This window comes from Oppia nitens, unplaced genomic scaffold (assembly GCF_028296485.1).
Source record: "Oppia nitens isolate AA-2021 unplaced genomic scaffold, nextdenovo-longstitch-racon4-pilon3 scaffold13_pilon_pilon_pilon, whole genome shotgun sequence".
NCBI lineage: Eukaryota > Metazoa > Arthropoda > Arachnida > Sarcoptiformes > Oppiidae > Oppia > Oppia nitens.
In genome coordinates, this window is record NW_026533192.1 from 449,189 (window position 1) to 467,678 (window position 18,490).

Genomic DNA, 18,490 nt, shown 5'->3' on the forward strand with positions numbered 1-18,490 from the left:
TTGACATTTAAATTTGTCTATGTATTCATCAATTATATTGATATCACTTTCATATTCATAATTTTAATATAAATTTATTGATTAGTTATAATATRAGTAAAATTTTATTTATTAGTCAACGAATTAGTAATATTTATTTTATTTTCTGCAAAAATAATATAACAAATGTCGTTATAAAATCTATAATATAGACATAAGATATATATATATATATTGATAAACTTTTAAGATAATGTTATAAATATGGACTTATTTGGTTGACATTAGTGGGTCGAAATCACAAATATTATAAATATGTAGTTTTCTATTAAATACTTTCCAACATTAGTGTTTAAATATAAATAMYAACTATCAAATGAAATAATGTGGAAATCGCATTATATATAAATTAATATCAAAATAGTAAACATCATTATACTATAATAATTATAATAATCATTGTATTGTATATAAAAAATATWATATAAATATCATAAATATTTTGTTAAATGATTTCATAAAAAMATGCATTTAGAGTATTATATTAAAGTCATGTGAAAATMTGTTTTGTAACGTATWTATATATATATTCTGTATATATTTTATGTTATCTAAAATAAATCTAAAATACTATCAAAATTTGTTGTTTTTTTGTAGCAATATTATTGCTAACAGTAGTCACAGAAAAATCACTTTGTAATATTTTTCTGCAAAATATAAAAACACATTTTTTAAAAATTGTAAACAAAAAACTCAATGTTTAATGACCTTAATTATTATTGGAATTTGAATTATTATTAATAATACATAATAATAATAGAAAAATAATTGAAAAATAAACAAAAATTATTAATATAAACAGTTTTATTAAATAGGTAAATGTTATATATGTAAACTTATAAGCTATGTAATGTTAGATTGAAAATTTTTTRTTATATAGTTTAAAACATTTTTTATATAAAAATTTGTAAATTTWTTTTTCTATGTTATGTTCAACATTTGTTTACTGTTAAATTATTAAATCATCTATTGCCAAATATTATATTTGTTAGGCACACAACTATTCACAACATATTTTTCTCCCCCTAAATACTTTATACATTAACACAACTCTCTCCTACATTTCATGTAATCTATATCTATATAAAAATCTGCGTTTAATTGAATGCCTCGCAAAATATAATGAGTTTAGCTTTATTTTAAAAAATATATTTTGTTTGTTGATTATCTAATTGTTAATCTACAGGTATACTAAAATGTATTACTTTTTTCTCTATGGTATTTTGTTGAATGTATTAGTGTCTATCATTGCAACACTAGTAAATTCTCTCCCTCCCTGTTACACACACACACACACACACACACACACACACACACACACACACACACACACACACACACACACACACACACACACACACACACACACACACACACACACACACACACACACACACACACACATACATACATACATACATACATACATACATACATACACACATACATACATACATACATACACACACACACACACACACATACACATACATACATACATACATACATACATACATACATACATACATACATACATACATACATACATACATACATACATACATACATACATACATACATACATACATACATACATACATACACACACTCACTATGATACACAAAACCTATGGTATAAATATTATATAATAATAAATAAAATTACAAATATTAAAGCAAATACTGTATAATCAATTTTATTTTGAAAACATGAACCAGAATTGTCACTTACAGTTACATTTTAAAACTGCCACCAAATAAACACCACCACTATATATATGATACATTACATTAGCTATATATACCTTATGATACTAATACCTACTGGCCTGCCCTTGGAATCGGTATCTCTACCGAAATAAATCATATGATTTTGACACACATTTTCTGTTCATTCATTTATTCATTCATTCATTTGTTCACAACTTATATATATWTTATAAATGCAAACATATACTGTACATACAAATATATATATATATATATATATATCATAACATATATGTTATTATTACTTTTTACTTTAAATGCAAAATACATTTACTTTTAATTATTTCCAAAATTTTTTATTTACAAAACAAAGTCATAAATCGTTTTACTGATCAAATTTTTAAGTTTAGAAAAATAAATTTACTATTATTTCCTTTAACATTATAAATACAGTCCTTTTGTGTACTCCATTATAATATATTATAATTTTATAAATTTGAATTGTTTTGAAAATTGATAATTAATTATAAATATTCACATTAAAAACACAATTAACATATTAATTTCATAATTATGTAAACTCATAAATTTAATAATATTTTAGTATTGTTTTATTAAGTCAATACTTATTATTTAATTATAATATATTAATAATAAATTCGAGTATAAAATATTTTTTATTAAAAAATAAGTTTAAAATTTACATTGTTTACTTTATATTATCTATATTTTTTACTATTGACCCAATATTTACTGACAATTTTAAAACTACTATTATACATATATGTATATAAATTTGACAAACAAATAGATAATAATTTAAATAAGATAATTAAAATTATAATATTTATATTAAGTTATCAAAATCTAAAATAATAGGTATTATAATAAGTTTATCATATTATTTGTCATTAATATCATTTTTACTAAATATAATATGACATCTAAAAAATCTAGATTTTTGAATGGTTTCCTAATGTGAGAAAAATTATTTATGAAAGATTTTGAGAGATGTCTAGTATATACCACTTATAAAACTTATAAAAATATCCTAATTATTATATAATAGAAATATTCATGAGTATCCAATTATTTAAAAAAAAGTTATTACAATATTTATACAAATTTCATACAATTTTCTGGTTTTGCAATAATAATAATAATATATATATAATAAAAATAAGGTCTTCATTAATTATAAGTAATTCATATCTCATCTCTCAATCGCAATGAGATTATACTATATTTTGAATGAAATGGTCGCACCAGTAGCTGACATGACGTTTGTCACAACTATTACCAGTTGTCAGTCAAATGCACGACAAATGTTGCATTTACTGTATGTTTGATATACTGCATAGTATATAAAAATATAATTATTACATATACTGTAATTTGTTTTAAAACTAAAAAATTTGCAAAAAAAATAACATTTTTTCTAATGATTTTAAGAAAAGATAACAATAAATAAAATATTAATGATTTCGAGAGAAATAATTCATTAATTTTTTTGTTTTTATTTTCCTGATAAATTATATCAAATTTTAACTTACATGTATACAGTATAAAAATGTATTAAATCTATTGCTACGATATTTCTCTAAATTTAAAAAATTAACTCTCTCTCTCTCTCTTTATCTTTGAAACACACACATACACACACATACACACACATACACACACATACACACACATACACACACATACACACACACACACACACATACACACACACACACACATACACACACATACACACACATACACACACATACACACACATACACACACATACACACACATACACACACATACACACACACACACATACACACACATACACACACATACACACACATACACACACATACACACACATACACACACATACACACACATACACACACATACACACACATACACACACATACACACACATACACACACATACACACACATACACACACATACACACACATACACACACATACACACACATACACACACATACACACACATACACACACATACACACACATACACACACATACACACACATACACACACATACACACACATACACACACATACATACATACATACAAATACATAAATTTAAAAAGATAAATGCATACCTTTACAATGTAAATAAGATTAAATATTTAAAATTAAAATAACTAAGTTTGTAAATTGAAATAAATGCTACAATTTTAATAACTAAAATACAATAAGCCATGAAAAATCATGGGAATCATAACTTTTATAATCAAGTAATTGATTAATATATTGATTTCAATAATTAATGTAATATTTTATAATCAGATTTAATCCACAAATATTATATACCGTTTTGAAAAAATTGCTCTCTCTCTCTCTTTCTTTCTCTCTCTCTCTTTCTTTTTTTTTCTCTCTCTCTTTCTTTCTCTCTCTCTCTCTCTCTCTCTCTCTCTCTCTCTCTCTCTGAAAAAATTGCTCTCTCTCTCTCTTCTCTCTCTCTCTCTCTCTCTCTCTCTCTCTCTCTCTCTCTCTCTCTCTCTCTCTCTCTCTCTCTCTCTCTCTCTCTCTCTCTCTCTCTCTCTCTCTTCTCTCTCTGGTTTTTAATGCGCTTGAGGTGTTATTTATAATATAATTTATTAGATAAGCATTTTATTTGCATTATAAAAACTTGATTTTCAATCAACATTTAACATACGGATACACACGCAATACAATTATTGTAGGGTATATACAGTACTACATACAAACATTAGTAAATACAATGCTTGTGGCAATATTATACAGTATTATATAAATTTTATGAAACAAAATGTATAACAAACACACTTTCACTCTCTTATTTTAGTCCTGTGCTAAATATTAGGTCAAGTTTCCCACTAAACTATACTATTATCAGATCATCACACAAACACACACTACATAACTGTTCAAAAAATACAGTATAACTCCATAAGTAGCAAAATTTTGCTTATTGTTGGTGTATATCRCACTTTATAGATGTTCAAAAAAAACATTTACTTATAATATTTGAAAAAACAACTAAAAAATAATTTGATATTAAAACTTATTTAACTTATCATAAATTTACTTAAAGCTTATAATTTAATAAATACTGTTTATTACATATAATAGATATTTAATTTCATTGACAGACTCTTTTAAAAATAGAGAAACTGTTGGACAACAAATAGATCAGGGATTATAACATTAGTTATAAAATACTATATAAAACATCTCTCTCTCTCTCTCTCTCTCTCTCTCTCTCTCTCTCTCTCTCTCTCTCTCTCTCTCTCTCTCTCTCTCTCTCTCTCTCTCTCTCTCTTACACCACATACATAAATGCAAACAATTTGATGGTTATCTAAGATGTTAATCAATAGATTTCCATTGTTTTGTTTTAATCAAACCCATAGTGATTTTTAATTACTGCCTGAAAAAAATAGCATTGTATTTATAATGGACTTACAAAATGCTAAACAATAGTGCTGTATATATACTTTATAATATATACTATATATATATAATCTGTAAATTAATTTTGCCATAAAAACTACATTTTTTTGCTATATATTTGAAGAATGAGTTTCAACACATATGAATTACAATTACCTGATAGCTTAAAACAACCCAAATCTCGTTAATTTATAATATATTGAATATATTTTCTGTTTTTAATTATTTAAAAATCTAATACATCTATCACTTGCACAGCACTGAAAAAAATTAATAAAACAAATAATGATAAAAATAAAAATTCACTTTATAATCATAAGTGTTATTGAGACAAATAAACAAACAAAACATATAAAAAATTACYGAAATTGTAGATTTTTACTAAAAATTTTAAATACTGTACATTATAAAGTAGTGCTAAAATAAATTTTCCCATAGAAATTATTTAAATTAATTTTTGAATACTATTATTTAAATAAATTGCAAATTTTGAGAGCAATTAATTTTGAAAATTAAATTATTTAATTTCTAAGTGAATGAGTGAGTRTGTGTGTGTGTGTGTGTGTGTGTGTGTGTGTGAGAGAGAGAGAGAGAGAGAGAGAGAGAGAGACTAATGTGACATASAATTATAAAAATGCATTCAAATAGCAAATTTGTTTTTCTTTATCTCTATCTTTCTATCTATCTATAAGTCCTAAAGTATTATAAGGATAATATCAATCTTAAAGTATATTATTATTAAGATGTATCACAAGTTATATAATTGTTTACATTTAGACTAATAGAGACACGCAATCCAATAACGAAACTACTGTTTTATATTGTATTATATAATTTTGCAATAATTTTGTATGTTTGGTATATTTAATATACAGTGTTTTGTATAGTTTTTATACAGTATATAAATATATTACTTTAATTAAAAAATGTAAATTTTAGCTAATAAATTATATTTAATTTAATTTATTAGCAAACAATATATAAAAGTTTAATTAATGATCATTGACAAAAGTGTTAATTCAAAAAATAATTATAAATATAAATTTCATTGACAAATTTTGTACTTAATGTTATATTTCTAATTATTATTTTTAAAACAATGTCATTACCGGCAAAACTAATAAATTTAGTTTTTTTTATAAACAATTTAATTAGATTTAAATCAATATATCATATAAAACTAAAATTTTAAATCATCTTAATTAATATTATCGTAAAATCAGTATGTTATATATAAAAATAAAATATAATTTTTATAAAAATTAATAACTTTTGAAAAAAATGTTAATCCCCAAAAAAAGTTTAATTATAATATGCAATCATTTTTTATACGTAAATACTAATGGGAGGGATTACCAATATTAATAAAAATCTTAATACAATTTACTTTAAAATTCAATAAATGTTACATTATATGTGTAACTTTGCTTTATAGAAAAAATTCTGGTTTTTATGTAATAGTTTTACAAATAACTAGTGAAAGTGATACGCCTTCCCCCTGAGTGTCTGATACTGTCCCTATCGTTAAGTCCTGTCCCCAAACATACTATACCTGTGCCCCCTTTTTATATAATATTACTTTCATTTTTTTTTTTTGTGAGACCCCCACAAATATTACCTTTTTCATTTGACTTTGAGGTTATATATAAATAGTGAAAACATGTAGAGTTTGGGCTCACTTTTTAAATTTTTTCACTAAATTATCACTTTATCATCGCAAACAAAATAATATTTATTTTATTTTTTTTAGTTTAATTTATAGTGATATCTATTGATTAGTAGCCATATAAGTGTCCGATAAAAGAGAAAAGTTTTTGGACCCAACATCCATAAACTTTTTTCTTTATTTATTTTAAAAAATAAATTATTCAAATGAGTTGATCATAAAATTTATTTATGATAAAATCAATTAATTACTCATTGATGGATAATAATGATATGATTTTGTGTTAATAATTGTAATTATATTTAAAAAATTAATATTGTTTATTAACAAGCGTTAAAAGTAGAGTTAATTAATAATTTTAATAATAATAAATATTTAAAGTTAATACTTATATTAATTCTGATATATAATAATAATTTATTAAAAAGTTTTTTTTTGAGTTTGTGACCGACACTGACAGTGAAGTCAAGATGTCGGCCAAACATCTTCAGCACTTCAAATGTGTCGACGAAGACATAGTGATCAGTGGTATGTCCGGCCGGTTCCCTGAGTCCGACTCGACCGATGAATTTGCCGAAAATCTATATAACAAAGTGGATATGATTACACTGGATAACCGACGCTGGAATCCAGGTCAGTTTATAATATCTTATATCTATTAATATATATTTATTTATACAGTATAACAGTTATCATATAATAGTTTATAATTTAAATTAATTATAGTTTATATAATATCAAATAATCTAATTAATTCAATTAATTAATTAATAAATAACTAAGTTTAATTATATTTTAATTCAACAATTTTCATATAATTAATACAATACTAAAACTTTTTAACTTTTAAATATCAGAAAACTAGACTTCACTGCATAGCTATTGGATAGAAAATATAATAATTGTTGTAAACTCTTAAGAAAAAAACAGTAAAACTAATACAACTTATAAAAACCAAACTTTTACTAAAAACTAATTTTTAAAATAAGAGTTATTGTGGTGATGGAGGTGGAGGTGTGTGGTGTGGATGAGTTGGCGCCCATATATTGTAAAAACGTGAGGCCTTTGTCATCGAAGGGCTGAATCTTCAAGATGTATATTTTTGTTGTCAAATCTTATCTCTTGGAATTTCGGTCCGTCGATGGGGTCATCGGTAGTCGTCGGGCGGCGCCAACAACGACTGTCCAATTGATTATTATTATTATTATTATCTATAATTTAAATCTTAATATTAATTAAATTTTAAAAAATATTTATTTCTATTCTGTTTATTGAAATTAATAATATATTTAGATTTAATTTTCATAATTTTAATTATTATTTCATAAAACATAGATTTATATGGAATGTGTGGCCGAATGGGAAAACTCAAAGAAATTGACAAATTTGATGGCATTTTCTTCGGTATTATGAACACAATGGGCGACACAATAGACCCGCAGTCAAGGATCCTATTGGAGACCACATATGAGGCTATTGTTGACGCAGGTATGGCTCACAAACAACTTAGTCAGACATTGATTACAATTTATTATATTCAATATGTGCTCTGATTTCTATAGGTATAAATCCTCAGACACTTCGGGGCTCCGACACCGGTGTCTATATTGGGTACTCATCTTTTGGTATGCCCGACGGTATCCCAGAGGAGACACAGCCCGACTCACAAAACTCAATGGCCGAGATATTGTTGTGGGTTCCGGGAAACTCCAAGTGCCTGTATGCCAATCGGGTCTCATTTGTACTCGACTTTAAAGGACCCTCACTGGTCATAGACACAGCCTGTTCCTCATCAATGGTGGCTTTCAATGTGGCTATGAATGACTTGCGATTAGGTATGTAGCCTGCAATTGTGTATTTTATAAATAGTTAATCATTTATTACCCGTTACTTATCATTGAAAGGCAAGTGTCGTCAGGCAATAGTTGGCGGAACTAATATAGATCTGCAGCCCTTCACAAACCATATTTTTCAGTCGACTCGACTCAACTCGAAGGACGGCATACCAAAAGTATGGGACGAAACCGCCGATGGCTTTGCCAGAGGAGAGTGTGTTTCGTGTCTTTTTCTGCAACGAAAATCTGATTCAAAACGTATATACGCCACTGTCTTGAACAGTGGTGTCAACATTGATGGCAACAAACGTATGGGAATGTTCTTCCCGTCCTCCGAGAGTCAGGAGGAGCTCATGATTCAGGTCTACAAAGAGGCAAACATTGATCCATTGGATATTAATTATTTTGAAGCTCACGCCACCGGTACTAAGGTTTGTATTAAAAACCATAAACTCTTAAACCAATTCAATAAATATTACTAAAATTAATATTTATGTCCTATAGGTCGGTGATCCACAAGAAGCCCGAGCCATTTACAATGCCTACTGTGGTAAACCTAAACGTCAGGGAACTCTACCTATTGGTCTGTTAAAGAGTAACATCGGTCACGCGGAGGGCGCCTCCGGTGTGTCATCTATTGTAAAACTATTGCTCGCCTATGAAAAAGAATGTATTCCTTCATGTCTTCATCTAAATAATATTAAGCAAAATATTAAAGATTTTTGTCCGCCATTGGTGCCCGTAAATGGAGATAATCTTAAATATACTCCCGGTATGCCAGTTGTGACCCATTAAAGTACTATAAGTCCATATTTTAATTTAATTTATGTTAATCCAGGCATCGCTGGTGTTAATAACTTTGGTGTGGGTGGTGTTAACGCACATGCATTGCTTGAACCCAACTATAAATTACTTGATGAGGACAGTCTCAAGATTGCGGATATCATTCCCCGTATTGTCAATGTTTGCGCCCGAACTCAGGAGTCGCTAAACCAAATGTTTGACTTCTTTGAGAAGAATCCGCACAAAATAACCCGCGATTTTTTAGCACTCATTGCCGACACAATGAAAACTAAGCCGTCATTAAACTCAGCCGGACTTCCCTATAGAGGTCTGTTATCACTTGCTTGTCATCACTTATCAATTGCATGCAATTGTGTTACTGATTATATTAACTAAGTATAAGCATTATGAATATATATATTTTTTTTAATTGAAAAAATATATTATTTTCTACAAAAATAACATTTTAATATATTTTAGTGTTATTTTCATTCACACTATTATTTAGTACTTAAAATGACAAAGATTTGTGTTTTTTCTCATATCAAAAGTGTGTTAATTATATGAATATATATACAGAGAAATTCAATTTCTAAAGTGGTTTTCAGTTTGTAGTAWTGAATATATAGTATTTGACATTTATGTATACAATTGGGTTATCTTTTACACTAACAGCAATATTGTGGAGTATTTGTGAGTAATAGAGGGATAGGGATGAAACTTATCAACAGTGAGTGAGTGTGTGTGTGTGTGTGTGTGTGTGTGTGTGTGTGTGTGTGTGTGTGTGTGTGTGTGTGTGTGTGTGTGAGAGAGAGAGAGAGAGAGAGAGAGAGAGAGAGAGAATGAAAGAGAGTAGAAATGTATTGATAAACCCAAACGACTAAAGATTTACTTAAAATGTTTGTCTTTAAGTCAAAAAATTGAAAGATATGAAAATTAAATTTACATTTTTATGTTAAAGTAAATTGGAAAAACAGTAATGAAATTTAGTAAAAAATATGATATTTTTGTGTAATAAAAACACATTTACATTATAATTATTAAAAAACTAGTTTTTAATTTAAACACATATATATTTTATAAAAATTATATTATATTGATATTTAATTCATAATTAAGTTATAATGTGTTTTTAAAAAGCAAAACAATAACTTAATTGTAGTTAAATTAAAAATTTAAACATAAAACAGTCATTGAATTTTGATTGAAAATTAAATGGGAAAACAAATAATTTAAAAATGAACAAAAATTTTAATATTTAGGGATTATAATTGAATAAATATATTAAAAATTAATATAATGGGCAAAAATAAATATAACTTTCTTCTGTTTTGATTTTATTTATTATTTTTTTGCATATAATTGACACTTAAATATAAATAATGATATTGATAACAAAATAAATGAATTTTAATATTTAGTTATTAGTTTTTGTTTGCGGTTTAAATAACTAATTAAACCGTTAATAATATATCACTTTTTTGTGACACACAGTTTTAATATAAGCAAATTTATAATTTATGATAACAGTTATATAATTTATAATAATATTTTATATAATTATTACATAAGTATTTTGTTTGTTTTGTATTGACAAACTAAGACATTATATAAAACAAAATGTTTAAATTTATTTTAAAAAATAATATTTAACACAATATAAATGACTAACTAAATGGTCATTTTTAAAATAAATTTTTGTCATATCATTAATCAATCAAAAAAAAAACAAAGAAAAAATATTAACTTTGAAATAAATATAAATCAAAGTATTAATGACAACAAATATTTTCCTTGACACTTACAATAACAAAAAAAGACAGTTAGTTAAACATACTGTGCAATACGTTTTCACCTATTATTTAGATCGCACAGTTGGATATGAATAAAAAAATAAATTATTTATTTAAAAAAAGTAATTAAAAAATAAATAAATTTTTAAAAATTTGTTTATATTTTGTAATCATAATTATAGGTTCAATAATAATAAAGGAAGTGAAGGGCGATAACAATGAGAAACATTATGAGTACAAAAAGCAGTCATCACTGTTGGCGTTGAAAACCCAACGACCCGTTTGGTTTCTGTTCCCCGGTCTCGGCGGCCAATGGGCGGGAATGGCGCGGGCATTGATGCCCATCAAACTGTTTGCCGAACGAATCGATGAGTTCCACGAAATACTCAAACCCTTTGATATTGACCTCAAATATTTGCTTCTGTCTGACGACTCGTCATCGATGCTAACAATGACTAACAAGTTTTGCGCCACAACTGCCATCGAGTTAGCACTGTTTGATCTGATGACCTCACTGGGCGTTGTGCCCGACGGTATTATTGGCCACTCGTTTGGCGAGATTGCCTGCGCTTATGCGGACGGCTGTTTGACTGCAAGCGAGGCACTTATGGTCACATATATTAGAGGTGTGGTCACTGAAAGCGACAAAAAGATACCGAAAGGTTTGATGGCTGTGGTCGGTATGTCTTGGAATGAAGCGAAAAAGATATGTCCAAATGGTGTTAGTGTTGTCTGCAATAATGCAAAAGACACTGTTGTCATGTCTGGTAATTATAGTCTATTTTATAGCTATTTTAGTTCAGATAATTAAATTTAATGTTGTTTTACATCTGTTTTTTTGTTGTTAAAAGGTTTGTACGACGAAATGAAAAAACTGATTGAAGGGCTCAACAAAAAGGGTGTATTTGTTAGGGAACTGCAGAGTCACGACATTCCCTATCACAGCGAATATCTGATAACATCGGCTAAGAGAATGACCGATGAAATCAAGAAATATTTGCCGGAACCGCGACTTAGATCGAGAAAATGGATTTCGACGGCACTGTTGGACACTGAATGCGAGGATGCATTGCGTTACGCATCAGCCGAGTATTTTGTCCATAACCTCATTAGTCCCGTATATTTCTACAATAAGCTAAAGAATTTACAAACAGACGCCATAGTGATTGAGATCGGACCGCACGCACTGTTCTCGAAGATAATTACACAAACTCTTGAGGGCGCGACCTGTTTGGCGCTCATCAAGAAAGACGCGAATGAAACCAATTTGGAAATGTATTTGACTTCATTGGCCAAACTATATGAACTCGGCCTCAATCCGAGTATCGAAAATCTTTACCCGAAAGTTGAGTGGCCAGTGGCCAGAGGAACTCAATCTGTTAGTTCGCTCCTACAATGGGATCACAAACAAACATACTTTGTACGCAAGTTTCCCGACTATCACTTTCGGGCCACGGCTTCGGACATGAATGAAGTGATCGATTTGCAGCGCTCTATCAAATCATTTTATCCGGACCATAGTATTGACGGAAATATGATATTCCCGGCCACCGGTTACATGATGTTGGCCTGGCGCCAAATGGCCGCCTTTCATGGCAAGATCTGGAATCAAATACCCGTAGTCTTCGAGGACGTCCAGTTCAGGCGTCCAGTGTTCTTGTCGGAGACGGACGTCACACGAATGAAAGTTCGGTACTTTCAAAATTCGGGTAACTATTATATAAACTTTTAGATAACAATGAGAATGAAGAAGAGATGATAATATTTGTGGTTTTGATGTTTTTTAGGCGAATTCGTGATCTTAGAGAACGGTAACGTCACGTGTTTGGGCCGAATCCGTACGCCCGACGACTACACACTAAGCGTACAAAACGTTTTGCTCGAACAGGACGTCAAAGGCGACTATGAAGTGGTCTTAGAGGGCAAAGACATCTACAAAGACCTGCATATTCTCGGCTATGATTACGGACCTAAATTCCAAGGCTTGAAGTCTATTAAGACTAATAACTTTGAGATATTACACGGACAGGTACTCTGGGAGGGCAATTGGGTAACACTCATGGATTCACTGCTCCAGACAATGGCAGCCGCCATGCCTTTCCGTAAGATGATGGTACCGGTGATGATCAAACAGTTGCGCTGCGATCCCAAAGTGCTGTACGAAGCGGTAGCCAATTATAAGATGTCTGATGAAAGACTTGAGTTGGACGAAGAAAAAGCGTTTGACGATGTTTTGCAAAAACAAAATGAAGACGTCGAAGAAATTCTTGACGCCAACAATATCGACAACATTGAAGAACTTATCGGACAAGACTTCTATATATATAAGTCTCTTCTGCCGTTTCACGTGGACATGAATTCTCGTATGATTGTTGCGCCCGGTATTGAAGTGGAAGACTTAATGGCATTGCCTATACCGAGGAAGACCAATGTAGCCGACTTGAAGCTCGAGTCGTATCAATTCATTCCTAATAATCAAAGCGATGCCATCGAGGAATGCGACAAAACACTTATTAATGAATATCTGAAGGTATGGTTTTAATGACTTATTGTATAATTTTATTGACAATATAACCATTTTTTTTAAATAATCAATAGGTATGTTCAACAATGACTGCAAAAGCTCAACACTTGTTCAAAACGGACAGTCCGTACGTACAGAACCAGAAAGATGAGGATTTGATTACCAACTATCTTAAAGATATGAAAGACAACTACGTATTGCTTAAGACTATCAGTGATTTGGTGAAACACACAAGCGATGAGAATCAAAATCCAAAAAATGATTTTCAGATGGATTCCGTTCGCAAGTATTTGTCGGAACTCAAGAATAAACCGGAGTACGACCTGTCACTCGATGTCATAAATCAAGTCTCACGAAATGAACATTTAATACGATCTCTTTTAGACATTGTTAGTGAGTGTAATGTTCCCAAAAAAGAGATTAAAGTATTGGAAATCAATTTAACGAACGGCTTGTTAGCCGAAGAAGTGGACAATCACTTGGCTTCGTGTCATATCTACCCAATTGATGTCAGCTATAATGTTGCGGTCAAGTCGACGGCCACATTACCCGACACATACAGCCAAAAGGCATTCAAAATCAATGAATGGGATTACAAGAAGACAAGTTTCCCATCAGATGTGACACTACCTAATCTGGTCGTACATTACGACTCTTCAGATCTATGGGATCTAAATCTTGAAGGTTTTGTTCAAGACATCTATGATGCAGTCGTATGCAAAGGATTCTTGCTATCGGTTTTCCGTTACAAGTATACGGAACCCGAACTGGCGCTTAACAGTCTGACCAATACGGGTGGCCTCACAAATGCACAACTGGAACAGCGCATCGCCAACTTTATGGCCGCCGCAGAAAAAATCGGTTTTGTAGTCATCGGTCGCAAAACCGACGATATTGGTTCGATGGCCGTACTATTCCGCCGTATTGTGACCAAACTGACGACAATTCCCGAAAATAGAAACGTTTTTGAGATTAACGATAAACACAGTGATTGGTTTGAAAGTGTCAAACAGAGACTTCTGCTCAAACGCGACGATGAGAAGGATGACCAGCATCTATGGCTTATCGCCAGTAATACCGCATACAATGGTATCGTTGGTCTCGTCAATTGTCTGCGTCTGGAACCGGGTGGTGACAGTATTCGACTTATTTACGACTTTGACAATCAGTTGAAGTTACCGATTGATTTCAAGGCCTCGCCTTTCCATGAGATACTTACCAACGATGTTGTGGTAAATGTGCTCAAAGACGGCCAATTGGGTACATTTAGACACTTGACACTCGCCCGCGACTATGATAAGGTGGAGACTAACGACTATTTCTTGAATATCGGACAAAACAGGGATCTCGGAAGTCTTCAATGGTTCGACTCTAAGAATTTGGTCCCCAAAGAGACCTATTATGACATCAATAACCGAAAGTGTCAACAAATCAGATGTAATATTTATAGCTCAGGTCTCAACTTTAGGGACGTTATGTTGGCTACAGGTATGATTCAAATGACAATAGGGATCTGAAAACTATTAATTAATTTTTGTATTAACTTATTAATAGGTCGTATTGTTTCGGGTCCTCAAAGTCTTTTTACAGACTGTTTGTTGGGCTTTGAGTTTGCCGGTCGTCGCACTGATGACGGCACCCGTGTTTGCGGCTTTGATTTAAGCCGATGTTTTGCCACATATGTGGACGCTATTGAGGACTTCATATCGCCCATACCTGATCACTGGTCAATGGATGACGCGATTACTATATTGAGTACATATAGTACCGTATGGTATGGACTCATCGAAAGGGCCCAATTGAAGAAATGTATTAATTTTATAACTGTTTCTCAAATTGTTATATTAATTATTTATAATTTGTTTTTATTAGATGAGAGTATACTTATTCATTCAGCTGCTGGTGGTGTGGGTCAGGCAGCTATCATTGTCTGCCAGTACTATAAAGCAGATATCTATGTGACAGTCGGTACCGAAGATAAGAAAAAGTTTTTAATGTCTGAATATGGTATTCCAGAGGAACGCATATTTAGCTCCCGAGACACTCAATTTAAGTTCAAAATTAAGTCTCTGACTAAAGGAAAAGGTGTAGATTTGGTACTTAATTCACTGGCCGGCGATAAACTGGACGCCAGTTACGAGTGTATTGCCGATTGCGGTCGTTTTGTTGAGATCGGCAAATATGATCTCCAAATGAACAAACAGTTGGGAATGTTTTCATTCTTGAGGGACATCTCGTTCATTGGTGTGTCAGTCGACAGACGACTGTTTTTGGTGCCCGGCTTTGCCCAACAGTTCTTCGATTGGATGCACGCAAACTCAACCAATGGTATGATTAAACCAATCAATAGAACTGTTTTCAAAGCCGAAGAAGCGGAGAAAGCTTTCCGATATATGACAACCGGTAAACACATGGGAAAGATTATCATCAAAGTTAGAGAAGAGGAAGAAGTTAAGGGCAAACACATGGAATTTAATCCAACTCTGACACTGATGGCCACATCGAAGACTTACTTTGACGGCCACAAAGTTTATATAATAACCGGTGGTTTAGGCGGTTTCGGTCTGGAAATGCTTCATTGGATGATATTCCTCGGCGCTCGTAATTTTGTGCTCACCTCACGATTTGGTGTCCGTAATAAATACCAAAAGTTTATTTTGGATCGCTTGGAGTCATTGGGCATCAAGTTTGCAATGTTTAAGCCACGAATCGTTGTCTCCACTCACGATACTAACACCATGAATGGTACCCGAGCTCTATTCACCGAAGCCGAGCAATTGGGACCAATTGGCGGTATTTTCCATTTGTCTGTTCTTCTTAACGATTGTCTCGTCGAAAACCATACATTCGACAAATTCCAGGAAACAATCGACTCGAAGAGTACCAGTTTTGTCAACTTTGATCGCATGTCGAGAGATATGAAACTCAATTTAGACTATTTTGTGGTCTTCTCATCTGTCAGTTGTGGTAAAGGTAACGCCGGTCAGGCCAACTATGGTTACGCCAATTCTATATGCGAACGCATTTGCGAACAAAGACGTCGCGATGGTCTTCACGGTCTGGCTATACAATGGGGACCTATTGGTGATGTAGGAGTTATGACAGACACTCAAATAAATAGTTCGTTGTCGGGAATCGTCAAACAGAGAATCAACTCTTGTCTGGAAATTTTGGATAAATTCCTTCAGACGTCACATGCAGTTGTTTCGTGTGTTGTAAGTGATTATGAATTAAAATTTCATTTTATAGTTAATACTCATCTCTGAGTTAATTATCTATAATTTTAGGTTAGAGCCGAACGTTCAACAATGGCCGGAACCAAAGAGGCCAAAATTGTGCACCAGATCTGGCAGGCGCTGGGTATCGACCCTAAGACTACACCCGATCACTTGACATTGGGTGAGATCGGTATGGAGTCTATGTTTGCAGTGGAACTACAACAGGGATTAGAAAGAGATTACGACATTAAAGTATCATTAAGTGATATCAAGAATATTACAATAGGAATGATGAAGGAGTTTGAAAAGGGAAAGGTAGATGAAATGAAGACTTTTGCTGAAGAGATCAAGAATTGTCGAACAAAACTATGCAAAGTTAAGTTTGTGATCCCCGCCGACGCTTACGTCAAGTTAAACAGTGTAACCACTGGTAAACCCATTTACTTTTTGCCACCACTGGAGGGCATATTTGCATCGCTCGAAGGTTTGGCAGAAAAGATTGACAGACCAGTCATTGGTCTCAATTGGGTTAAAGAGATGGAGAAAATGGGTTCACTTAAAGAGATCAGTAGATACTATACTAATTTGATGAAGGTTTTGGAGCCTAAAGGAGATTATGATATTTTGGGCCACTTTTATGGTGCACTCATTGCTATGAAAATGTTAAAGAAAGCACCGATAGGTAAATGTGTTATCATTGATATGCTTTCGGAAATCAAATTGGATGAAGAGATAACAAATGATTATTTAATTGAATTGATGTTGAAGTTTATCACAAAAGACATGCCTGTCGTTATTAAGGCTAAGTTCAAGCGTGATGTTGACACTAAACCAGACATACCCTCTAAGTTGGACAAAATGGCGTCCGAATTAAAAGAGTTTTGYGGTAAAAGTCTTGTGAGTCGAGACTTGGATGAGATTTTGATGAATTCATTCAAACGCGCAAAACTGTTCACAACATATCGGGTTAATATGAAGAATAAACAAAAGAAACTTAAATATAACATCGGATCCAAGTTCTTGAAAATGACTGGAAAGCTGTTGATATTAAAACCATTTGATTTTACTGAAGAAAATGCTGACGAAGTGGTCAGCGATAAGATAAGAAACGCTTATTTTCTGCCCGATTCGGTATGTAATTGACTAAAATATTTATCATAATATTTGTATAAATATTAAGATCTGTTTTCAATTTTAAAATATATTTTTAATTCAGGGATTGGAAGGAAAACTTAACTTTGAGACCGTTGAGGGCACGGGTGAAGACATCCATTCGTTGAATGCCGTCGAGAGGTTGTCGGRTGCTATCAATCAATATCTTTCTAAAAAATAATTAGTAATTTAAGGACAGTTATACACATTTATATTGTATATATATATATATAGGCATCAAATTTAAGTGTGCATCAGATCTGTTATCTTGTGCACGTGTGTGTTGACGCGTTTGTACGCGTAAATTAATTTGATAGCAAA

The 18,490-nt window shown here is 31.2% G+C and overlaps 1 protein-coding gene across 1 annotated transcript; it reads left to right on the forward strand.

The window, feature by feature from the left end:
* Positions 1 to 7,334: 7,334 nt before the first annotated feature.
* Positions 7,335 to 18,350, forward strand: LOC128959457 (fatty acid synthase-like). Its single transcript, XM_054305416.1, has 14 exons — positions 7,335 to 7,497; positions 8,200 to 8,352; positions 8,427 to 8,699; positions 8,769 to 9,130; positions 9,204 to 9,471; positions 9,538 to 9,810; positions 11,458 to 12,042; positions 12,127 to 12,984; positions 13,063 to 13,805; positions 13,874 to 15,287; positions 15,354 to 15,608; positions 15,672 to 17,014; positions 17,087 to 18,148; positions 18,234 to 18,350. Exons 1-14 carry the CDS (start codon positions 7,335 to 7,337, stop codon positions 18,348 to 18,350), a joined length of 7,869 nt encoding a protein of 2,622 aa, XP_054161391.1.
* The last annotated feature ends 140 nt before the right edge of the window (positions 18,351 to 18,490 follow it).